This window comes from Strix uralensis, chromosome 26, assembly GCF_047716275.1.
Source record: "Strix uralensis isolate ZFMK-TIS-50842 chromosome 26, bStrUra1, whole genome shotgun sequence".
Lineage (NCBI taxonomy): Eukaryota > Metazoa > Chordata > Aves > Strigiformes > Strigidae > Strix > Strix uralensis.
In genome coordinates this window covers 4,436,802-4,462,407 of record NC_133997.1, presented here as the reverse complement: position 1 = coordinate 4,462,407, position 25,606 = coordinate 4,436,802, and the positions used below count along the sequence as shown (strand labels likewise).

The 25,606-nt window shown below is 44.2% G+C and overlaps 1 protein-coding gene across 7 annotated transcripts in view; it reads right to left on the bottom strand.

Annotated features, from left to right (window-relative positions):
* GRAMD1B (GRAM domain containing 1B) overlaps positions 1-25,606 on the bottom strand; it is a 132,656-nt gene that overhangs the window by 47,131 nt on the left and 59,919 nt on the right. The window contains exon 1 of one of the 7 annotated variants that reach the window (XM_074851157.1): positions 18,017-18,147. The exons of the other annotated variants lie outside the window; for them this stretch is intronic. Coding sequence (XP_074707258.1) covers positions 18,017-18,039 — 23 coding nt within the window. The 5' untranslated portion in view covers positions 18,040-18,147. Of the gene's footprint in view, positions 1-18,016; positions 18,148-25,606 lie in introns of those variants that run through there. 7 annotated transcript variants of the gene reach the window in all.

Below are 25,606 nucleotides of genomic sequence, written 5' to 3'. Positions count from 1 at the left end.
GAAGCTCCTGTGATTTTTTTTTTTTTTCTCCCCCCCGCAACGTCCCCTGATTATACCCGTCACTTTCAGATGCTGTTCATAAAGTTTGGCAAAAGCCACAGGTTAAGGACCAACAGATTGGGGGGGGGGGAATAAATCATATTCATGCTCCCTGTGTACACACTAGACCATCCACACGTGGGAGAAAGTTTCGAAACCTGTAAGCGTGTCAATACAAGAACAGTCAGGAAAATGAAACCCTATTTAACTGGTGAAGTGGATTATCTAGACTGAATTAAATGCTGTGAGGACACATTCAGAATTAAGGTGACCTCAACGCAATTTAGCTTACTTCACCTAGGAAACTAATTGTGTTTCATTTTTCATGCCTATCTTTGTGTAAACAGGCCTGGGATTTTTAAAGAAATGTTATCAAGCAAAGTTTACAACTCTACAGCAGCATTTGGGGGACATACACACCACTGTATCCCTACACACTTGCTCATGCATATCTTTACACCAGAAGAAGGGTTTCAGTCCCTTTCAAGGGCTCTCACAGTACAACATAAATTACACATGCTGAAGGGTGAAAAAGAGAGCAAAACAATCAACTAGCTTGCACTTTTCCTCTCAGTATATGAAATCAGACCTTGTCCGTGCAAGAAAATAGCGTGGAACTGATCTGAAACAGCTTCCTGTACTAACAGCCTTGATTTAAAGCACAAGTGTCCACATGTAGAAGGACTCTGGGTTATTTTAGGCCTTTAAATGTGAAATAACTTTCCAGCGTAGACAAGCCTGAAAGAGTATCCAGAGAAGCCCCTGTACAGGTGTGGCTACAGTAGTTTAAAGATTTACATGTACCACTTTTATTCCTCAGCAGTCTCCAGTCTACATTCACATCACCCCCCTTAGATGTTTATTTTCGGAGTTCCCTGTGGTATCTAACTGAGCCAGGCAGGCAACTCCAGAGTATGATTCAGAGCACCTAAGTCAGGAGTGTGACTACAGCCCAATTTAGATGCTGCAAACGACCCCCTCAAGGACTTACTGGTAACAGAAGGAGCTGTGCCTTAAGCGATGTAAATACTCATCACTCTGCCCTTTGCTTTCTTTTGTTGCCTTTCACCCATTCCAAAAGGCTGATTACCCATCATTTCACTACAATCAAAATCAGTGGGAGCAGGAGATGCTCTGCTCTTAAGAATCAGTGCTCCAGCAGACTCAGGGCACTATGCAATTCAAATGCTGCACATGACTAAATTAAAAACGCTATCACCATACATATCTTCACCTAGATAGTACAACAGTACCATCATTTTTTTTAATATTACTCAAAGAACACACATCGATGCACATGGGTTCGCTGTGTATCTGCCACTACTTTAATAAATGCATTGTCCCATTCAGAGACCCATCAGCACCATGTCAATTTTGTGACATCCTTCTTGGGACCAAGCTTCTTTCTTCACCTTCTCCATTTACAGTGCTGCCAAGCACAAGCATCTAACACACATCAACTTTCACCCCAAACATAAAACTTGGTGCTCAAAATCTAATTTCATAAAAGCAAACCTGGTTTTTATTCCCCTAATTCCATTAGCACACATTGGTTCAGGTTGTGGTCTCATGGGAGAAACTTCTGTTAAAATGAGAAAGTTTCTCATAAGTTACATGTTTACAAGTAGTAGAGATTTACAAAGAGTACCAAACAAAATGAACCCATGCACAAGAGCTGACAACAGTATTTGTCACCTCACCCAGTAATGTCTGAATTTGGGCTTTAAATCTGCAAGTCCCCATAAAGGTGGAGCTTTCTACCTACGTGGAAACGCATCGTCTCTAAGAGGATAAGTTGTAAAGCAATGTAACAACTGGCAATGAAGAGTTAGGGCCAAATCCTGCACCATCTTGTCCTCACACACATTGACCTTCTGTTGAACACGGAACTCTCTCAATTTTGCAACACCTCCTTGAGACTTTAATCTTCAATTCATTGGACCACATTTCAGTGTTTTGCAGCTGGAGAAATCCACATGCAGTAGTCTTGTGGTCCCCACCAAAAACACTGACGTTTTTCTCCAATACAAACCTAAGAATACAGCAAAATCTCCTTATCCAGTCAGAAAAACCAAGGCAATCAGCAGAGCCACTATAACTTGCACCTTGACTTTTCATTTTCATACATGACCATTAAAAGTTTCAAATGCTTACAAAAGGTCGTGAATTACAAAAGGTCGTGAATTACAAAAGGTCGTGAATTACAAAAGGTCGTGAATTACAAAAGGTCGTGAACCGGTGAATTTACGAACATGCTTAAGGAAAAAGGCATGTGACACACAAACTTTCCTATTCCCTGTGTCCAACGCAATGGTACCTCCACAGCCCAGGAAACCGTGATTCCCGCTGAAACACTACATCTAGACTGTATCTAGACTCAATGCATGCATGTGGATAAACTGGACTGGGTTCAGAGAACAGCAACGAACAGTTCGGTGGCACTGAACCCATTCAATGCACACTGGAGGTCAAGGAGTGCCAAGCCCTAAGTGATCATCTGGAACACAAGTTTGATAATACCGGGTAACAGATGGAAGCGCAACAGTACCAAGTGCTGAAAGCTGAAGCTAGACAAACTCTGACTAGACACATGCATTTTTGGAAGTAAACAAAACTAACCACTGTAACTAATTCAAGGCTAGCTTATCCATCTGTGACAAACAATATTATGCAAGGTTTTGTGTTTTCCTAAATAGTGTTCTGTACCTCAAACCAGAATCAATTCAGGCAAGCCTCATACCTTGCATTCGATAAGACTTGGAAGAGATATCTGAATGGTTTCATTTCATTTTACAGTCTATGAATCTTTCAGTGTTTTTTTTCTTACGACTTTCAAAGATGTATGAAAATAGCTGGAAGTGTGAATCTCAGCCTCTACAAATTTTGGTATGTTTTGTCTGAATGACTATTAAGGTTTGAACAAGATACTATTTTTCAATAGTCACATGAGAGCTACGCTGACCCAAAGGCTTTGATGAAACTCAGTATAATGGCTACTTCAGATCCGGAACCATGGAGAACACAAAAAGGCTCAAAGCAGGTTATGAAGTGGTAGGACAGGTTCAATATATGAGTGTAAGACCTACCCGCTCTTCAGACTGTCAGGAGAGAAGATGAATCAAACGGAAGTTCTGCTTCCAAGAGCAATAGTAAAAATGCAAGCATTACTTAGAGAAAAGCTTCTTAGGCTTATGCGGGATGGTGTGCAAAAGGCAAAGTTATGGGTAATTTGAAAAATCACACGACACTTCAAATGCTTTACAAACTTCATCAGAACTCTCGGAAGGACAAATGCTCTTGTTACATTTCTGGGTCTTTGCAGCACCATTCATGTCACTATAAAGACAGCTCATTTCATGGTGATAATACTTTGATAATACTGCACTGAGAAGAGGATCTTTAGGGGCCTTTAAGAAACCTCTTCTGAACATAAAGCTACCGGTTCCTGCTTTGTTCAAGAGCCGCAGAACATATTTTATGTCAACTGGGTTTACTTGCACATGTCTCTCAGCCCTTGCCCTGATACTGGTGTTAAAGAATCGACACAAATACTAGGGGACTACTCCATGTGTGAAGGACAGCTTTAGCTTGACTGCTGAGCTATTCACGGCGTGACATGGTCACACACCACAGCCTGAATACCACAGGACTACCAAGCCCTGGAGAAAGGGGAAAAGTCATCCATCAGGAGCACTCCCTCCAAGGATGCTCTAATTCAGAGCATGCCTGTCTGTGGCAGGCTCATCAGAGTTCACACAGGCAGTGCAAGCCCTACCTTTACTGCCTGCTGGACTGAGTGGCAGGGCTGGTTTCTGCCCTGCAGTCTCAGACCCAGCCGTAATACAAGCATACTCATACATATTGCATCCCTCAGGTGGGAGGAAATGATGCACTGTCCAAGTAATTAAAGCCCGAAGCTGACGACAGATACATGCAAGACAGTCCAGTGCCTGAACATCCAGGCCTACAGAGCAACAGGTGGGTTTGAGATAAGCTCTGTATCCAGATAGAGCAATCTTACCCTCCCTGTAAACCACACCAGGGATATGGAAACAAACAGTAGTCTTAAAAGTCTGTCTGCAAAATGTCTGGGAACAATGAGCACCTGGATTTGGAAACACATACGCTTTCTCATTTCACCTTCCCCAATAGTTCTTTGTCCAATCTATTCTGAAAACTTAAAGACAATTACACAATTATTTCCCATCATTTCCACTCTTCAGCTGAGTTCAGAACAGAATCAGGGGACATCTACACTTTCATAGTACTTCTGGCCTTGTCTTCAAAGACATACCAGGAATGTCAAGAAAGCATGTCCTCAGGGAAAACTCAGTGTAGTGCTACAACCTCAAGATCTGCAAGTAGGATTAGCATTAGTGGGTAACAGATGCATCTGAGTGGTAATTAATATTTTGCACATTTATTTTTTTTGCTCATACCACTGTTGGAACACAGAAGCTGCTTTTCTCCTAGACACCCTCTTTAACTATGAATGCCTGGACTCTGCTCTTAAACGTGCAACATTGAACAGGGTGAGTTCTCCAACAGGGAGCTGTGGTCCTGTTTGCTAGCTCCTGTTCAGACCATCCTTCCAGCTTCCAGCGTACAAAATGGGTGCTACTCTTCAAACCCCACAGTATTCTCACCCTATTAAGCAATAAAGAGCATTGCCAAAACTCTTCCTTCTCCCTTGCAGAAAGTGGGCTCCTAGACAGGTAGCAGATCAAGCAACAATCTTTTGAGAGTACTCTGAACTGACAGCGGCATTTTCATGGAGCAAGATACAGTGGCTGCTAAGAGTGCATGGATTCCTACAGTAGTGGGGGATGGAGGAGGCAGGCAATCATGTGCTCAAAGGCATGGGGAGGAAGAGGGGGAGGAGGAGAACAAGGAGAGAGAGAGAACAAAGTGTCAACATCTTAACTGGGACACACAAAGAGCCAGTTCTTAGTAAGAACTTAATCCAGGATTAACAAGAGGTCAGCTACCTCTGCAAGGAGACTGCACTAAAAGGAGCTAATTAGCTCTCCTTAATTGCACAAAAGAAACCACACAGAATTAAAGACATTCACAAGTAGCAGATCCCACCTCACCTAGGAAACAGAGCCCTACCTGTTGTCCTCAACACCACGCTCAAACAATCAGCACGCGGAAAGCCAAAAGCAGGAAAGGTGAAACGTTCGGAAAGAGGCTATGTGGGGAGTTAGGCTCAGCATCAACCAGTGAAGTGTTTGAGTGAGAGCCAGAGCCTACATCACACAGGACAAGCAATTTGAGCATGTCCAGTATCTTTCTAGACAGTTTCTTCAGCAACTGCTGCCATCACACGTGGAACTGTCCAAGATCCCTGAGGTAACTACAGCTATCACTTTCATAAATGGTATTATCCATAAGGATATTTAATGCGGTTTTAGCCCTCTCTGATTCCATGTGATCTCTGAAAATGAGGAGGAAGGATAGCACAAGGGGAACCAGTCAATTTTGCTCTCTAGGCCCAACTCTGCCCCATAGGTTGAGACCGACAGAATCACAGCCCAGCAGCGTTAGGCATTGCATCCCAGGTGGGATGAACAGGGAGAACAAAGCAAATGCATCATGGATCACAGATAGGTAATAGCTCCTGACCTGGAAACCACTGGTTTGGGATAATGCAGTGGAAAAGGCTGGCTGAGCTGACCTCCCACAAATTCTCTGTCTAATCATACATTACAAAGACACTTACGAATCCTTAAGTCCCCTGCCAACCTCCACTTGATACTAAATCCATCTCTTTTTTCCTCTGAAACCATTATGTGTTCTGTTCTAGTGCACCGATGATAAGCTAGTGCATATTTTACCCCAGAAGCACTCACGCTGCACTGACAGATAACGTATACAGCAGTCAGCGTACTCAAAAATTAAGATTAACAAGAACATCAATAAGGTTAACAGACATCTCTGAGATCAAGCACTACTAAAAGTAAGTCCCGTATTTATTTGTTTTACAGCACCGTGCTGAGGACTGGGCAGCTTGCAGACAGACAGGGCCCTCACCCGGAGGAGCTTACAGTGCAAGACCTCAACCGTGCTGTGAAAGGCATGAAAACAAGAGGCTGCACTGATTTCAAACCCTACTGCAATCCAGGGAGCCACCTTTGATCACTAGGTCTGAGTGCATCCCCTCTGCAAAATCAGTGCCCAGGCTAAGAGAGGATGAAAGAAAGGCAAAACAACAGCTTGACCGGGGGAAAACTATGGTACACACAAAGAAAAATAACAAAAAAATAACAGGAGATCACCCATTAATTACAGGTCCCTGGGGAATCATTACAGTACTCCCTCCATTATCGATGTATCCTTCTTTTCTTATCCCTTCCGGATGGAGTTAAATATCACGCCATTATACTTTCAGTTACACTGCGAAGGTAGCCACCAGGGGACAAGCAGCAGCAAAATTTCATCTCAAACCCCACACAAACAAATTACGTTCTTTGGATACCACTCAGAATATGAGAAAGCCACATCCCCCTCTGCTCCCAGTAATTGGGCAGCACCCCTCCTATATGCTGTTCCTATGCAAGCTCAGCACAAAGAGAGAATTCCCCAACATCTGGAAAAAGCTTCAATAGCTGCCATTGGAGAGAGCAAAATGCACATCGGCTGTTCTGTGCCAGGGGCTGGGCTACACCCGGTCTCCTGGTACAGACATGCCCCACTCCTTCAGGCCCCTCCGCTCCCTGTTCCACACTGCACTGAGCTGGAATAGCTCAGACCCATGAGTAGATTTATGAAGAGAAGGAACAGGAAAAGGGCACTAAAAGGGTCCGATCTCTTTCTTCAGCACTGGCTGGTGCAGTGTGCGCTTCTACGTCATATAATTCAGTTACAGTTATGCCAGCTTCTCCATTCCTCCAGACTGTTCCAAATCTGCTTAATCCAACCAAAACCAGCCTCCTAAAGCCTTCCCCCAACACACTACCCCAATTTCTACCCTCTAGACTCCTCCTGAACCACCTCTGATTTTCAATCCCAATACCCATTCACACACATTGGATTCACCCCCACTCTCACTGATTGACTTTCTTAACCTTGCTTGACCCTTTCTTCCAGGCTGGTTGCAGATCCCTGTAATCTTCTGCTGAGCTCACCCAGAAACTCACTAACACCAGTAAACTGCTACTCAGTCCAGCCCCTATTCCCATGAAGACAGAACATTGCTCCAGTAGTCTTGCTCAGCTTCTCCCCCCGCACCCCCATCCCTTCCACCCCGACTTAAGATTTCCCAGTCAAACCCTCTGTATCTCCATCCCAGCCCTGCACTGCGTCAGGGCATCCTTTTTCCTGAGGAACTGCCGGACCTCACAAGGCACGCACGAACACAAAGGAACCTGCACCCACAGGAAGGAGAGTCCTCCTGCCTGCCTGGGAGATGAAAAATGAAGAGCTAAATGATTGCATCGCCACCTGCTACCACATCGCCTCCCTGCTCCTCTGCTCTCCGATTCCGAAACCACCATTTAAACTGCAGACAGAAGCAATTCTGCTGGGGGAGAGATCATTAAACCATTCAAGAATCTTACTGCTCCGGTGCATTTTATGCTCTCAAAAGTAGTTGACAAAAAGATTCCCCGCTCTGATAACAGCTTGGCATGGCTGAAACAAAGCCTTCTTTGCGACTTGCTACCCAGCTCTGGCATCTGAACTGGCTGCTGCCCACTAGAAAGCAAAGCACCCTCTGTCTCTTTAAGAATGCCCTGCAGCCCACATCACCAGAGCTCAGTTAACCCTGGCTGCTCCTCACTCCATTCGCGGATGACAGCTATGAAATTTCAGGACTTGTCTCTTCTCCTGCTCTTTCTGACCTGTTCTACTGCCCTGGGACAGCTGCTCCATGTTGTTGCACACCCCTGGCATCCCAAACATTTTTGCAGAGCTTTATTAAATATCCCTGTACTCCCCACTATGAAAACCACCAGGGAGTACTTCTGTGATGACATGCAGAGCAGTCAGCTAGACCTCAGCATCCCAATTACCTCTAAATTCAACTTCCTTCCTCCCAACAAAGCACTCTTCTCTGAAATACCAACTCTTCATCTTGCTGAGCTAGAGGGACTACCACCCTCCTCTATACCTTATCAGACACAGCACAGACCATCTATTTCCCTAATACAACAGCAGGCAGCACAGCCCGCAACAGGAGAAATATTTGTCTTCAACACATGGATATTGCCAAATAGAAACTCTTTGAAAGGCCATCTTCTACAGAGAGGTTACAAAATGCAGAAGGTAACAATGTGACTCACATTGAAAGTGTATATAAACACACATACAAAAACCTGTCTCACAAGAAAAATAAACAAGAGACTGTGACTGATTCTCTTCTGGGCAAAGAATGAAGAACACTACCCGACCACTGTCCTTGATTTTGTACCTGCTCTAAACAGGTATAACGGAGGAAACAAAGTCACGTCCAGCAATCCAAAGAATCGAGAAAGCAAGAGAGCAGCGCAGTTTGACAGCACGCAGGGCAAGAGCACAAAGCAAATCAGACATGTTCTTGCAACAGGATAGAGGAGCAGGAAAGACTAATGCGTTTCAGAGCTGCATAGTCTGATCAATCACACCTCATGGAAGCTGATGAAATATTTGCTCTGTGTGATCAGTTAATCTCTACCAGGAACTTTATTATAAGGATGTCATATAACCAGAAAGATACTCTTACAGAGCAACAAGGGAAAGCAACAAAAACATCACAATTCATGAAGTTCATTTATGAAAAGAAACTTGAAGGGTAAACCAAGTGAAGTGGTCAACAAATATTTCAAGAATGTAAATACCAAAGAAAAGCCGTACTAAAAGGTTTTATAACAACAAACAATAGGATTATATTAAGTTGAGAGAAAAAAACTAGGCTGAAGTCAAATCCTTGCATTCAAGAGCATGGGAGAAGTGGTATAAACCCATTCACTTGTCATGTTTATAAACAGCATTAGGTAACCATTAATAAAGACAAAACAGGGAACTGTCCCACATTGGCAGGAGCACAGATCAATCCTCAACTCCATCAAGATTTTTTTCTGTCTCTAATGCTGCTTTCCCTAATTTTCCTAATAGGCAGCAGCCCAATCCAAGGACTTCTTGGTTACTGCTGTTTGCTAGCGATACAAGACTCTCTAAAGGTTTGTATTTGGTTGGTGTTACAGCTGTTTGACTGTTACAATTTAGAGAACTGTTTCGACTTGCTCTATTTTTCTTCCCAAAACCTCCAACTGAAACATACCCATCTGATTTTGAGTTTCATGTGGGAAACGTTGCAAAGCGACATCTAAGTCATCTGAAGTTCTTAATCTGGGCTGTGATCCTTGACAGAACAAATATCCTTATGACAATTATAGTATTTCCAAATACGAGCAAGATGTAAGGTTGCTTCGAGGCAATTATATGGATTCAGCTGGTGACTTTAGACAAGTCACCTATGAGAAGCACAGGGGATGTGACTGGCCAGTTTGCATTTCTGAATCTAGCTCTTACATCAATGTAGTTTGCTCTCTTTAAAGAACTGTTTTAAGCTCTAACAATTTTTTGCTCACCTAAGCCAAGCCTCCAGTGGGGAAGTTTTCTAGTACAGCTCTATTAATAAACATATTCCGAGCAAAAACACCTTTGATCTCTGTGTGCCTCATCTGCAAACCAAGGCTAATAGCACTTCCTTTCTTCTACCCTTTGTCTATCTTGACTATTTAGGATGCAAGCTCTTCAGGACACAAGCTATCTCTGTAGGTGCGCATGAAAATCTCCTGGCACAGAAAGGCCCTTCTTTTAAGAGCCTCTCTCGCTGTAAAACAACACAATCTTAGAAACAGATCCATTTCCAAAATCAGTTGTGCTATCACCTGTCTTTGAAACAGAAGCTCTGAAGAATCAATGGGGAACCTATTCTTCCTGTTGGAAAGGTTGGAAAAATAATGTCACAGGCATTTGAAGCAATGATGTAGTTTTACTGCCTTGAAACAGCCATTGAATGTTGCTCAGATTCTCTAAGCTCCAACCCCTAGACACATACCTTCTTTCATGGCCTACAGCTGAGCAATAGCTCAACTCCCAAACCTTACTCCAAAAATGGACATCAGATTGAAGGCCACCACATGAGTACACTATTTCTTAATAGTTGACAGCTCTGAAAAAAATAAATTCCAGTTTTGAGGGCTGCACAGCCACAACCCAATCTCCTCATGAGCAGAGGGCACTTCTTTCAGACCTCTATAGCTGCTCTATTTCTATTCTGACAAGGTCAGAAATACACCCAAATTACAGCTCTAACTTTCCACCAGCTTTTTAAAATGCCTCTGTCTCCAGTGCAAACGTTCCAATTCACAGCACTTCATGTGTCATCACTGCACAAGGGATGAGACCTGGCAAACGATTTCTCTGGAATCCCCAGACCTTGCCATCTCTTGTCCCGTCATTTAAATACAGGCTTGTTTGCTTAGTTTTTCATTAAAGGAATGATTCTAGCTAAAGAGAGCTGTTCTTACACTAAAAAGAAACAAGTCGTTCTTCCCCCCTCCCCAGCTAATTTGGTGCCTTATATTATGTGCATATATGGACATTTTTTTCTGTTACTAAACCTTTGCTACTCCTGAATATATGCCTCCATCTTCCCCCACAAGTCTTTTTCATTCAACTCATTTTCTCCTCCATTTTCCTTCTTCCAATTTCAAGGCCTGAAATTAGGTGTGGTCAAGCCACATTCTTCCAAACCTGGTATTCCAAGTGGTTTGAAAATGATTCAAAATATATACCCCAAATATATATCTCCCCCTCCCACAAAAAAAAGCCCCAAACCAACAAATTCCTCTTTCTCTGCTCCTTTGCCATATGTAAAGGCTGTGACACTGTCAAATGAGAATGGCAGCATTTTATATCTCGTGTTAGTTGAAAAAAAAGCAGACCATCTACCCCCAGATCACTTGGCTGTGACCACAGAGCGCCACAGAGAGCATTCTGTGCAGGAAAAATTATTACGGAGAATAAACCACTGGAAAATAGAAAGTGTAATCAACAGCACAGACCTAAAGCTGGCCAAATGGAAAACTTCAGTAAAGGAGAAGCTCAGAGAACATTCCACCATCTTGTAATCAGCTTGTGGCTCTGCAAGAACATACAGAAGTTACAGAAGGAAAAGAAAAGCTACTGATTTATGTGCACCATTTGTTCTGGTCTCTCCATTTCCTGAACTTAGATATTTTGTACTTGCATACTATTAATGCTATTATATCTCAATTTATATAATTTACTTCCACCAGAGTCAAAAGACTGACATCGGAAGTTAGCATTCATAGTAAGTATCAATTACAATAATAAAGGCAGTCTGCCATTAAGATGCACTTTCCCACCAGGACTGAAATCAGAGACATGCGAGGGAAGACTCAAGCACAAACACAGCAGCTGCTTAATCAACCAAAGGAACACCACTAACTACTTTAGAAGAGAGAGCAAAGAAGAGTCCCGTTCCCAAAGGGAATTTCAGTTGGCAAATGCGATTAAGCAAAAGAGATCTTGACCAGGACACAGCAATTCTTGCATAATGTGCCACAAGAGCTTCCATGTCAACATTTAGCTCTTTCAGAGCCAAATGGCTCTTTCTGAGCAGAACAGCCCTGATCGAGCAGAAATTTTAAGTATGTGTTTCCATTTAGTTCAACAGGACTATTAACGCACGCAGGGTAAATCGCATGTGTACAAATTGTGAATGCTGTTCAACGTACCCCTTCCAGCACGTGTCACACTAAGTATCAAACTGCTTCAGTGAGAGGGAGCACAAGGGGAGGAGAAGGAAGAGACGAATGGTACACCTCGTTTTGCAGACCGGGAAACGAGGGCAGAGGCACGATCACGATACAGCCGGTCAACAGCAGATCCAGGCATAAAGGTGGCCTCTCGTGACTTCCAGCTCCGACAGCCAGGACCCTGCTTCTCAGTTGAAGGGACCAAGCAGCTAAACAGCATGCAACAGTCTCAGCTCCACATTTCAGCTTTGAGAGAGAATAATAGCATCAGCTAAATTTTATCTACAGCCTCTTCTTGACTGAATTTGCCTCTTGCCGTGCTTTTTCCTCCTGCGTACGTGAGGAAAAGACCCTCTGGAGAAGCCTCACTGCAGCCCCATTCATCTCAATGCAAGGCCCTGAACAAGCAACGGCTGCAAAATTCCAGAACGGTCCTGAGCAGTTTGCCCTTCACTTGACATTTGTGAGGCTGCTGAAGGACTAGAGAAAGAGCAAGGTGATTTTACCATCTGATAAGCAGAAAAGCCAATTTCAGAGCAAAACAAATGATTAGGATTCAATTAGCCAAAACACTCTGCAGCCCAAGGAGAGATCTGAAGGAGAGATTCTGGGTGTTGGCAGCAAACTCCGCAAAGCGCAGCATCCTCATGGCATAAGTCAACTCTTCTGTCTGGTTGCCTCAGAGAGGTTTCCATAAGCACATATATATGAGAGAATAAAGAGATGGATGTTTATCCAATTTTAAATCCAAAATTGATGCCAAAAGCATACCACATACCAAACAAAAACCACTAAAGGGGTACTTTTCCCAGTCTATCATCCCACAGGGCTACAGCAAACCAAATCTCAGATCAAGGGCTTCACAATGACTCAGTCAGTTTTAGTTCAAATAGGCTCCTTCCACTGTAATTTTATATATATATATATATATATTTTTACTTTTTACTAAAATAGTCACTTCACTTGTACTTTATACCATATTACCACTGAAGGTATTAATTCAGCGTGGCAGTGTGCAGTCCAGGAGAAAAACTGGTAATGAGCTGATCTTGGTTCTATTTCTGGCTCAGTTGGTGACTACAAGCACAGTCTGGCCAAGCAAATTGCATGGAAGATTTTTCCTTGACATTAGTGCACTTGGATTAGGCTCCTAACTGCTTACTATCACTTCCCACTACTGAAAAGCCCAGATAAATTAGCACAAAACCTGCTACTAACCACTTCACTGTACTACGAAACCATTTACAAATCTACCAATATTGCTCAAAGTTGTTCTCCGGGTCACCCTACACAACATCATAATGTTTCTTCCTGTTGAAAGAAAAAGAATAGAAACTGTACTTTATGGACAGGGGTTCAGTCAAAATGTTCAGAATATTCTGGATGCAGGGAGAGACAAGTGACCTATTAATATGGTTTCCTCTTCCTACCACATCGACAGCAAACGGGAACATTCTGATTCCTAAGATCCATTTGCAGAATTTATAAGGAGCGAAAGCCTCTTCTTTCCAAAATGCTAGAACCATATTTATATGTATGTGGGTCATCTTTGATGGTTTTTTAGCGAAGGATTATCAGCACCTATTTCTTCCTTTTGAATAAAAAGCACAAAGAAAAAAGATGTAGACGCAGAAAAATCAATGAGGACAGAGGAGGAAGGAACACTGAAACATAACATTTTAACCCGTAACGTGAAGGTCGAACAGCACAATATGCACAACAGCACAATTACGTAACTTCTACGGAACTATTTTGCTAGCCTTCCCTAAAAAAGTGAGGAAGAATTCATTTGGAAATTCATCTTTCATTTGCAACGTAATAGAACAAAGTTCATTTCCACTGCACACAGTAGCTCTTTAATTCTCTGCAGTATTGATATGAAATTGAAAGCGATTTAAATGGCTTCATCGTTTCACTCTGTAATTAAGGAAGCAAGAATCCCAAACACCCACATATGTCACCTTTCTGTATTACAGCAAGTACTAATTCTCTACAACTGAGGGCAGCACGCGTTCCTCCTGTCCCTTTTTCACTAAGCTGTTATTTTCGACTTCAAAGTAGTCGCAAGACCAGACTGTAAGGACAGAGCTATGTAGGACTAGTGTGATAGCTCATGAACCCCCTCCCTCCCCTCTTAGATACTTGTGGCCCTGAGACACTGACAAATCAGTTGAAAAGGGGTGTCCTTAGCCTGGTCTAGGTACAAAGAACCCCTGAAGTCGCAGCCTTGCAAGGCATGCATAACTGAAACTGCCTAATGTTAATCTTCACTGCTCCCTGACATCAAACAACTTCTAATTTTAGCTCTGCTGTTCTGTAACCCTACCTAGTTCCCATCCCACCCCCACAACTATATAATAGATCCTTCCTTCAGATAAGTAGGGTGTTGGAACATTGAGAGTTTTTTCCTCACCCACAGGCACTAGCAGAAAAATGAATTACAGATTTATTTTTAGGTAGAGCCTTTGGCCCTTATTTTCTCTGTAGGTTCCATATAGCAAGTTCTATGGCTCAGAACTATTCCAATCATCAAATCAGCAGAAGCAATGCAGAAAGAACCACAAAAGAGGGAAAATGAGATGAGCAGAGTTTTGTTCAGTATCCCGTTTATAGGACATGAAGTTCACCTACCAGCTTACTGTAGTCCCTGCAGGACTCTTCAGTCGTCTGATTCTTATCTTCCGTAAGAGATCCAAATTAGTATGCTGGATTACGAGCTCCCCAAAACTCCTAACAAGGAAGAATGCTAACAGCAAGCAGCACTGCCTGAGATTTGAGGGGAGGGAAAGCCCTGCTGTTGCAGTTTCTGGCTTTCTGAAATTTAAAGCTCAGGGCCTGGCTCGTGATAGTCCCCGAGGATCTATGAGATAACGGTGATGTGAGACTGGAAGCAAAAGTTTTCTCTCACAACACCATGTCAAAACAGAAAGACGTATGCAACGGTATTAAAATATTACACCGTGACACGAAGGTGACCTGTTAGACCAAGATACTAGGCCCCGATGAGACCGTGCTAGGGGACAGCAGTATTGTCTCTGGTACCATGATGGTACCACAAGAGGATGCCGCTGCACTGGTATATCAGGACGTTGCATCACAATACGCTACCATGACAACGTGATGTCATAGAGCTATGATGTCATAGAGCTATCAGGATTCCGCTGTACTGCAGCGTACTGCGACCACCTAATGACTCCACGGTACGCAGCTACGCTCTGATATGGTACCAGATGGTGATGAGATCATTTTGGGCAGAATTAGGTGGTGTACTGCAAAAACGCATGACGTCGTATTAGAGATCAGCACGTTGTCTTGTGCCAAAACAAGCTCGCACTGAGACTCAGAGGTGGCCAGAGGTTTCCTGATAAAACGCATTACGTTATTTTGTGTGATCCAACAGCACGAAATGAACGGGCAGTCTAAAAACAGGCAAGAGCAAGCCCTCTTCCGAACAGTCAGAGCGGGCTGCTCCTGCTGACAGCATTTGTCCCTGTGCTACTGCCCTTCCTGGTACTGAAAGAAATCATGTGTCTTTCTGAGAAGGGCTCCATAAGGAAATCTGCATTAACCCCAGCAGTGCCATCTAGAACTGGAGTCACCAAATCTACAGCAAGGACCAAAAGATCTGTTTGTGTGCCACGCATTTGACGTGGTTGTTTCTTCAGACAAATACTAACCCTGTAAAGCCATTTCACTGCAAATACTGGAGGCTGTACAACCCACATTAAAGTACTCTAACCAAGTCTCACAGACAGCAAAGAGCAGGGAACTCTGTATTCTATATTTAGATCTATACTTCTCTAGAACTGTGCCAATCTGTCCCACAGTGACAAACGCATGCTTAAGTGAAACAGGACTTGAAATAACATCCTGAACTCACTCTTCTGTGCCTATATACTGCTACACAATCAAATAAATAAAGCTGCCTACAAACGTCCTAGAGGGTGAACAGAGTAACTACTGCAAAGATCCAAAACACTGTATACTTTTATTAGGTAAGGCGAGCATTCAGAATATTTGACTTCTTTCTCTTTGGGATTCAGAGGAAGATGAAGGGCGGATGCTGAAGCGGTAGCCCAAGCAGGGCTTGGTCAGGACTCTTCAGGTGTTTCCAGGAGGGCCAGAGGAACCGATCAGACCGTTAGTTACCGCGCTCCCCACCACAACACACGCACCCAGGACAGCACGGTGCCCCTTGGCCCCTGAGACGGAGAAAACTCAGAGGGAAGAGCGTCACCTACTGAAACACCACTGGCATTTCATCCAGCAATGCTGTCCCCCATCCAGCTCCTGAATCTACCAGCCTCCCTTGCCTGGCTCTGAAGTCTGACAAAATTAACAGCCCAGCTTCAACTTTAATTGCTATAAATGCTGTGACAGAACTGGGTATGCAAAAGCTCTCCAATTACCACGATTAACAAAAACGTCCAGTGTTGCTCACGGATAGGTACGGAAATGAATGCAGTGGGGTGCCATGTTATTGCAGATACACACGATCACAGCATTTATAACACATGCCTTGCTCTCCCGGTAGTACGTTAAGCTATTATGCAACTCATCAGCCCAACTGCATGCCACGTAAAGCAGCAAATCAGTGCAAGAGTTGGGCTTTATTTTAAAAAAAAAAAAAAAAAAAAAAAGAAAAAAATTGTGTAATATTTTCAAATGCTAATGGCTATCTCATTTGTACAGTCTATGTTACACAGTCATGTACACATAGGAAGATTTCAAAGGCTCTCAGTGTCATTAATAAACGACAAAATTACAGAAATTAGGAAGAGATGACCTATTGAGTCATCCCTGGCTCTAGTCCGTCCCCTGGGGCCCAGTACAAGATGCTTCCTAGTGCTATGCTGTAGCGCTTTTATTTTTTACACAGAAAAATATAAAAATAGCAACAATAAATAATACAACAAATGAAAAATCACTTCACGGTTTTCTCACACTTTACAGGCAAGGATCTCAAGGATCTCAAAGTAATAAATTCATGGTGATGCAAAACAGCACACTTGAGAGGAAGGCTGTTGTTTCTGTGATTACTTCCTTTTTCATTACAGAGAAAAAGGATTAAGAAAAAGAAACAGGCCTTCACATTGCTCTTGTCATCCACTTTGCAATTTCAATCCAAATTACAAAGTCACATTCCACTATTAACTATGGAACCGTTCCCATCTGATAAAGTTCTGATTAAATCCATTTCATCACAATAATTCAAAGACTATTTATTCCAGCTAAGTAGTTTTGACATACTAGGGATTTAAAGTAGTTTCAATATACTCATTTTATATAAATTTTTGTTGGCCAAGTTTACCTTAAATACATATATAATTGCATCTGTGTATATTACGTATGTATTTACCTATGCATATCAAATACAAACTTGACGAACAAAAATATTTACGTGCAAATATTTTAGATACACCCACAGCTTTGTTGACCAACTCTCACCCACACAACGTTTTCTTTCACTGCCTGCTTGTCCAAACCTGGAGAGTTTCCCCCAAAACCCCCAGGAACGTCCAAATGATTAATAAGTGCTCTGGTACCTTCCAGGAAGCTGTTAGTCCCCTCGACTCCCAACTCTAACACGTTATTACAGGAACATGCCAATAAAGTGCACCCCCAAAAGCAGCTATTTAAAGGACAAGCAGAGTGGGAGCCATTCCATGCACATCGGATTCAAAACGCTTTCTGCACCTTTCTTCGGAAAAAAATACCCACGTTTATATTCTCTGTGTGCAAACAGATACCGAGTCCAGACGCTCAGGTGTGCGGGTGCTGCGTGCGTGCCCACACGGATGCAAATTCATGCACAACCATCGCGAAAGCCGGGAAGAGGAGGAGGAGGAGGGGTGGCGGCAGCAGGGAGGAAGATGCAGCCAGCCCGGAGGGAGGCTCACGGCAGCGCGGTCCTGATGCAGAGCTACCCGGACAGGAACGGCCCGGCGCCGCATCCATTCCCGGTGACTTGCCCGGCGGCTCCCCGCCAGCCGCTGGCCCCGGTAGCCCGCGGGGATGCCCACTCGGCGGGGCTGCAGCGGCCCCAGCTTTGCAGCGCAGGCACCGGCCAACTTAGCAGAGCGCATCCCCGTCCCCCGCCGCCTCCCCCCGCCGCCGCGGGGCTGGGAAGGAGAAAGATTTCGGGAAAAGAGGGAGAGGGGGTGATGGCCTCGCCCCCCCCCCCCCCCTTTCCCCAGCGCTCTGCTTACCAGGCGAGCTTGAACCCTTTCATTAGTACAGTCACGATAATCCGATGCCCGTGTCCTTGTCTGCCCACTGACAGCTCCAGAGGTCCCAGGACATATTGGAGGAGACCCGGCCGCCGAGCGTCCCCCGGGGAGCGCCGAGCCCCATGCACAGACCCCCCCCACCCCCCCCCGAGCGGCACCGGGCTCCCCGCACTACCACCGCCGAGGGCTGAGCCGCCCCGCTCGCTGCTGAGCATGTGCAGCACCGGCAGGACAGCGCGCCATGGCCTCCGGGCCTGCCCCCCGCACCGCGCCGCACCGCTCCGCACCGCCCCGCACCGCCCCGCGGGGGCGGCCCCCGGGCCCCCCCACCCCGCAGCGCAGCTCCCTGCCGCAAGCAACCGGGAAAAAGGGGGGCTCCCAACTCCTCCCGTCCCGTGCCGGCAGGGCTGGGGCAGGGCTAGGGGCCACCAAGGCTCCCCGGAGGGGGGTGATTAACCCACCGCGCCAATAACGCTGAGTAACAACCGCTGCGGGAGGCGCGGAATGGAAACGGAAATTTTAAGGAAGGCAAGAGCCCAGCTCCTGCACTGGCACTGACGCAGGGGGCACGGTGAGGATGTGCTGCTGCTGCCGCCCACCCAGACACAACAGACGAGTCGGTAAGATGTGAGTCCACACCTCTTCCCCCCACTCCCTATAATAAAGATCCTCTGCAGGGCTGAGCTCGACCAAAAGTTTCCTTCCAATACCTAAAGGGGGCTACAGGGAAGCTGGAGAGTGACTCTTGGATCAGGGGGTGTAGGAAGAGGACAAAGGATGATGGTTTTAAACTGACAGATGGGAAATTTAAATTAGATCTAAGGAAGAAATTCTTCCCTGTGAGGGTGGTGAAACACTGGCCCAGGTTGCCCAGAGAAGCTGTGGCTGTCCCCTCCCTGGAAGGGTTCAAGGCCAGGTTGGACAGGGCTTTGGGCACCCTGGGCTAGTGGAAGGTGTCCCTGCCCATGGCAGGGGGGTGGAAGGAGATGGTCTTTAAGGTCCTTTCCAACCCAAACCGTTCCATGATTCTACGAAAAGGGAGAAGCACGAGTTACTGCATCACCCCCCTCATTTCCTGCAATACACTACACTTCTCCTGGAAATTCTTCTATATGTTGCAGGATCTAAAGACAGCCTACTACTGCTCCACCGCCCAGGCACACAAACTGAGAGGGAAGGTAGCAGTATATTTCAAATAACCTGTAGCTGAACTATTGCTTAGTAAAGGATCATCTAAAATAATTCAAAAAGTGAAGCCTGATAGGATCCAATGGTGAACACACAGAGTCTCACTGCATACAGAGAACTCTGAACATCTTTGTTCTTGGGACAGAAACAGAGCAGTGTTTATGAAGCCTCCAGGAGTTCAGCAAGGGCAGGGCTATAGAGAAAAGACAGGAGTCACATATACGGAAAAAAAAAAATATTCTATGAGCTTGAAGAAGGTTTTTTTTGCTATTTGTCATTCTTTTGCACCCAAACTCACAGTCCACACATACTGACACACACCCCTGTCCCAATAACTACAGTTGATGTCTTTGAGGGGAACGATACAAAAATCTTGACCTGTAAAATCATCACCTCCATTCTGTCCACCTCTCACTGGACAAGGGCGTGCTGAGGGCACTAGTTCAAAGTTTGTTCTTGTTTACAAAACTGACTGAAATGTGTCCTTATTGCATGAGGAAACATAGAGACTGTGATACCTGCATCACCTTTGGGAAGTAACCAATTAGTGCTTTTCTACTTTCATATTTTGCTTAATAAAGGCACCAGCCCTGTTTTCTGATTCTCCCAAATCCTGAACAGAAGCAAAGTTCCCCTTCTGAATTCAGCAGAAAGTCACTGCCACAGGGCTTTGGTCATTCCAGGACACGTGAAAGGAAACAGGATCATGGCAGTGGGGCTGAAGTTTCTGACACTGTGCAAGCAACACTGCAGTTGGGGAGTTGAGTCGCAAAGGGAGAACTCAGCTTAGTGCTAAGTCCCTCCAAACAGCTTTCCAAACACTTGCGACATGTTGCACTCTTTGCTTCATTATTAATTACCATCATGCTTAGGGCAGCTGCTGCAGAAGGAAGCAAGAAGCAACTAGTGTGAAACTTTAGGAAGGAAAGGGATGGACAGTACCCTGCAGGAGCACCCCATGCTAGGCAGAAAGATTTGAAACACCTGCTTTGAGAATTGTTTCCAACATGAACTTTGCAACATGCCTTTTTATTTCCAGACAAAAAGCATTAACTTCATCATAAAGCTGGACACACACATTTCCACATGACAATGTGAGACAAACGCATTCAAATCTCACCCCATATAGTCACACATTCAGCCCTTAGGTCCAACCTATATTGGATGCCTGGCTTGGACTCAGCTTTTCTCCATGAGATGCTTCGCATCTGTGGCCTGCAGGTTGTCAAGGAGGGAAGCAAATCACATTGCTGTAAAATGGGTCAGGAGACCTGCAAGCTTGGCAAATCTGGGACAGACTAATGCTGCAGAGTCACATGTTTAGAAATCAAAGCTCAGGCAAGAAAGGTATTAAGAGATAAGCAATCATGTACTTTTTTTCTAAATAACATGAGTGTTAGGAAATTATCAAAGGAGATAGACCCCTTAGAAGAAGAAAGGGTCTGTTTAAGCATCCAGCCAGAAGGCACAGCCACCTCTGCCACAGTCCAGCTGGGATCTCCTCTCCGAAATCCTCACAGCAGGAGCCTTGGTGAAGGGACTGTGGGTCACCCACCATCTTCAGTGAACCCCAAGCAGGTGACCCCACTGTCACTGCTATTTACAGTCTCAATTCCACATTCAGTTGACTGGTCCGTCTGTGTCAGCTAATGCTGCATGGGCAAGCCCTTTCTTTTTTCTCCATCCTTTGCACATAACCACTCCAGGCGAGAAAAAAAGATATTAACATTTAAATAAGGTAACAAAAGAGCATATGTAGATATCTAAGAGAGATAGGCTACGCACAGCCACCCTGTCCACCTCCGCAGCGCTAAGAATACTTAGAAGTCACACGCAAGTTGAATTCCAGATAAATTATCTACCTACTCCATCCCAAGCATCCATCCCACAAAACAGGAAAATGGGGAAGTAGAAAAAAGCACTGTCAGAACTGTGGCTTGAGATCCAAACCTGTTTCTGGCTCTGCTACAAACCTCTTTTTTAAAAATAGGTAAACCCTGTAATCCATGTCTCTTCACTCACCTGTGTAACTACAGGTGGTAAGGAGACATTACATGGTTGTAATAAGCATCAGTGATACATTGGTTTGGATTGAATAAATGTCAATATAAACAACAAATTATCTTTGATGATCATGTTTTCAATGTAACAGCTTTCCCAAGCCATTGTTATTCTGGTAAAACTTCTTTTATTTTTCCATATAAATAGTAAAAAATAGCAAAAACAGTAATAAAAACATAAACATTGGTTTTCCTTTTAGTTTGTTTTCATGTTTCATAAAGACAAGTATAATAGTTGAAAACAGTGAAAGATTTCTGAGAGCAGGTGTCTTCTTGGCCAACATTAGCAATTACAAAACCCTGAAAACACCCCAACAATATTGTCTCCTTTATGCCTCACCCCATGGCCTCTCCTCCCTTGCCTAACCAAAATCTCCAAATTCCACAGCAGCTATGAAAGATATGGAGGTGCCCTTCCCTTCTGCTGTGAGTGGCAATAGCTCCAAAGCACAAAGGCTGAACTAGAGCACCAGGATCATCAACCAAGTTAAGAGTGCCTACAAGTTCTGTAACCCGCCTCCCACCAGCCACAGTCCGTCCTCCCTCACCCACACACCTCTCTGTATGGGGTGCTGCAGTGGTGGCTCTCACAGCCCTCTGACTGCCACCTCTGTTCCTGTATCAAAACGGCATCTTTTGCCTCTTCCCAAACACCACGCTTCTCTCTACACCTGCTCCTACTTCCTTCTCCTCTCCTTTCCTTCTGTACTTTATATGCCTCCTCCATCAGCTATTTCATAACATTCTTCTGACTGCCTTCACATCTTTCAGCGCTGTGTTCTGTTCTCAGTTCCCTTTCATATCTCAGTCATCAGATCACCTTTCACCCCCGTCTCTCAACCAACATTTTTTCATCATTTCTTCCCATACCAATCTCCTTTCTTCTGAGTGCCATATGTATATTTGCACCAACCACCACCCTTCACACAGGATGTCAGGTCAGATGTCCATAATTTTCCCTTCTAGCCATAAAATGTAGTCAAAGAATTTTATTGCAATAGAATTTTGATTGTTTGGGAAAGGGACCTCCTTTTTCAATTGCAAAATATTAGGTACATCATTTGCTAAGCAAAAACAATAAGTAACAAGACAAGTTTATATGGTGTACATTGTCCTGCCTCATCCTCTGTCCCTCCCCCAAGGCAAAATTTTTATAAACTTCAAAAGGGATTAAACAAGATAAATTGGATCCTGGCCTACTGCCAGTAACATTTTGAGTACTTCTGGTCCAGAGCAAGAATACCATGAATGCAGCCTCCCTTGTGGCTTCTGGTTGCTTCCACCGCCAGTCAGGATGAGGAAGTCAAACAGCACACACAAACGCTAAAAACAGCAACAAAGTAAAAACCATGCAGAACTTTCTCAAGCTGAAGAAAGACTTGGAGATTATGAGTAGCAGAAAAAAAGGAGTTAGAAAAAAAGACCGGATGTTTTCCTGACCTGTAACTATGAACTGCCAAGGCCACTTGAATTTTAAAAAAGTTAGGGTTGTAATACACAAAACCGGAGTTACTTTTTTTCTGACCTCCAACTTAGATGAAAGGAATACTAAACAGTACTGTCCAGATGAGACAGTGCTTTACATGCCCTCTGCACAGGCAAGAACATCTGTACAAAGTGACAGGCAGTAACGAATTCAGTCCTGGTGTGCTCTCACATTCTGGTCAGATGGCAAGAAACGGGCAATTCTATATGGCGTTTCACCACCTCCCTTGTCAGGGCCTAGATGAAAGCTAGAAGCACAGAGGCAACCACAGAAATGAAAAGTCATACAACAGTATTTAATACTTAGCACTATTTCATTTACATACCAGCTATCTTGCATTACCCTATTGTCCTTTTCCTCTTACACATACTTCTCCAAGCAATCTCAGCCTGAGCAAGTGCTATCTAATAACAGCCAAGGAAATAGTCTCTAAGCAAAAGCTCTGCATTACTGTGAACAGGCATCTTCTCTGCCTTCACTCACCTTCCCTTTTACAGGTTATAAGAGGAACACATTTCCTTCAAGATGGAACAAGTAAACCGGGGGCTTAAATATCCACCACCATGCTAAAAGGTCTGAAGACTTCTCATGTATGTACTTGCAGTACAGAGAACAAGAACCTTTCAGTGTCAGGAGAATGAAAGGCAGCTCGCTGATTTATGTTCCTCATTTCCACTAGTTGATTACCTGGAAAGTGATTCATGCTTTCCCAGGAAACATTCTAGCTTCATATTGGCCTGATTTTTTTTTTTTTTCCTTCTCTCTAACAGATTAACTACTTTTCCTCTTGGCACTCAGCAAGGAACAGGGACCAAACCAATCGCAGCTCCTACTTTTAGCAGGTCACCATGTAAGCAAAGCTGCGAGATGACACAGGACCACGTCATGATCCCAAAAACAGGGTGCCCCGTAGCCTGCAAGGGACAGACAGTTTTCTGATTCCACAAACAGTTCTGACAAGCCTCAAGATGCAAGTGGATGACTGATCACCCTAGGATTAAAACCCAGGCTACAAAACAGTAAAAGCTACACTCCTCTATTTTTAATGCGCTAAATACAGGACCATTCTTTGGCAAGTCAGGAAATGCCAATTCTTGAGATACCCTGAAAAGTGCCCCAGCAGAAAAGGAAGCAACAGTGCAACACAATGGAGAGCAGCCATGGAAGTAAGTCACATCCTGATATTACATCCCATGGCTGCTTTTGGCATCACCTCAGGCTGAGAAAATAAATCTGTTAAATCTTCTCCAAAGTTCTTTGCTAGTTCTTTGCCAGGCTAACCCCAACAGAAATTAAGCAAAATGAAGAGCATCCCTTGGAGGCTCCATGCCAACCATAACAGGGGTAACTGACTCCAATTCAGAAAAGGAAACAGACCATTCAAGATCAATTTGGATTCCAAAGAATAGGGGACTAGACATCAGCACTTGCCACGGCGTAAGTCTAAATAAACCTCTATACATTCTAGTAATATTTACATCAACTTATTTCCAAGATGTATCTGTTTCAGAAGGTTCAAACTAGAATCAATTTTTCACTCCAGATTTTCATTAAAAGATAATTAGGTTTTCAGTACATTCACACCAAGATGGTGCTTTAACACTGTAGATCACATTTTCCTTTAATTAAAACCAAGAAACTATAAGAACAGGTAAAGACAAAAAGAATTTTGAAGTGACTTTCTTGGTTAACTTTGAAAATGTCTGGTTTTCGACACAGAAAATCTAGAGTCCCCCAAAATGCCACAACAGCTATAACTGGAGTGTCCTTTTCCATCCTCTCCAATGCCCCTGGCCCTTCAGCATTCCTAGCAGTAATTTCTTTCAAGCACCACAGCTGTAACTGGGTTTTTGCAGTGACAAGCAGTTGAAGCTTGAGCAAACATGACAGTGAGGATGATTTCACCTTTATGAAGCAACATTTATCCAGAAGTACTTCATACAATTTATTGACAGACACTAAAAACTCAAATCCTGCCCTGACATACAAGCCAGTGCCAGGGTGAAACAGGGCAGCTGTTCAGTGTCACCCAGGCTTCTGGGAAACAGAGTTGAAAAGTATAGAGTTATTTAGCCCAACCAAAAGTGAAAAGGAAAACCTCAAGCTCAACTCTAGCTGAGACGTAAGAATAAACCCAACAAACAGCACCACAGGGTGTTTGTTAACCATGGGCTCTATCCCCCAGGTTGAACAGTTACCTCCTGGAACAGCCTGCCCCATCACCATGCTAGAGCAGCCAGTTCAGCCCAAACTCAAAAGCAGGAGTTTTATCACTACTAATGCCATTTCCCACTCTTTCCAAGCTACAGCTCTTTCAACCATGCTTAATTTCAGATCCTGCTGAGATAAAAGCACAAGGTACATTTTGCAGACACATCCACTGCACTTTAACCTTGTTCTGATGCCAGGGGAAGTCACACCAGCAGCAGGCTGGTGCTAGAAAGCAAACCATTTGCTACAAAGACTTCATCAGTGGTCCCTGCCACAAGACAAACTACTCAATGGTGAGAGTCGTGTGCTTCCCAGGTCTCACCGAACGGTGCTGAAGCACAGTATACGTCTCCCATTTCTACCTCACAAGCCCATCTTGATCCATCCAATTCCATTCCCTCAGATTTCCAGTCTGCCAGCCCACAGGAAAGCAGAACCTACAACCTGGTAAAAGCGAACAGTCCAGGCAGAGAAACCTCACAGAAAAGGGCGGATGCATCTATAAGCTCGAATTACTTTCTCTTTCAGCACTCCCCCGAGATCCTTTCCAAAAAAAAAAAAAAAAGCTGCCAAAAGGCATTTCTACTCACACAACGGTCCCCGGGAGTGGGAAACCTGCCCCTA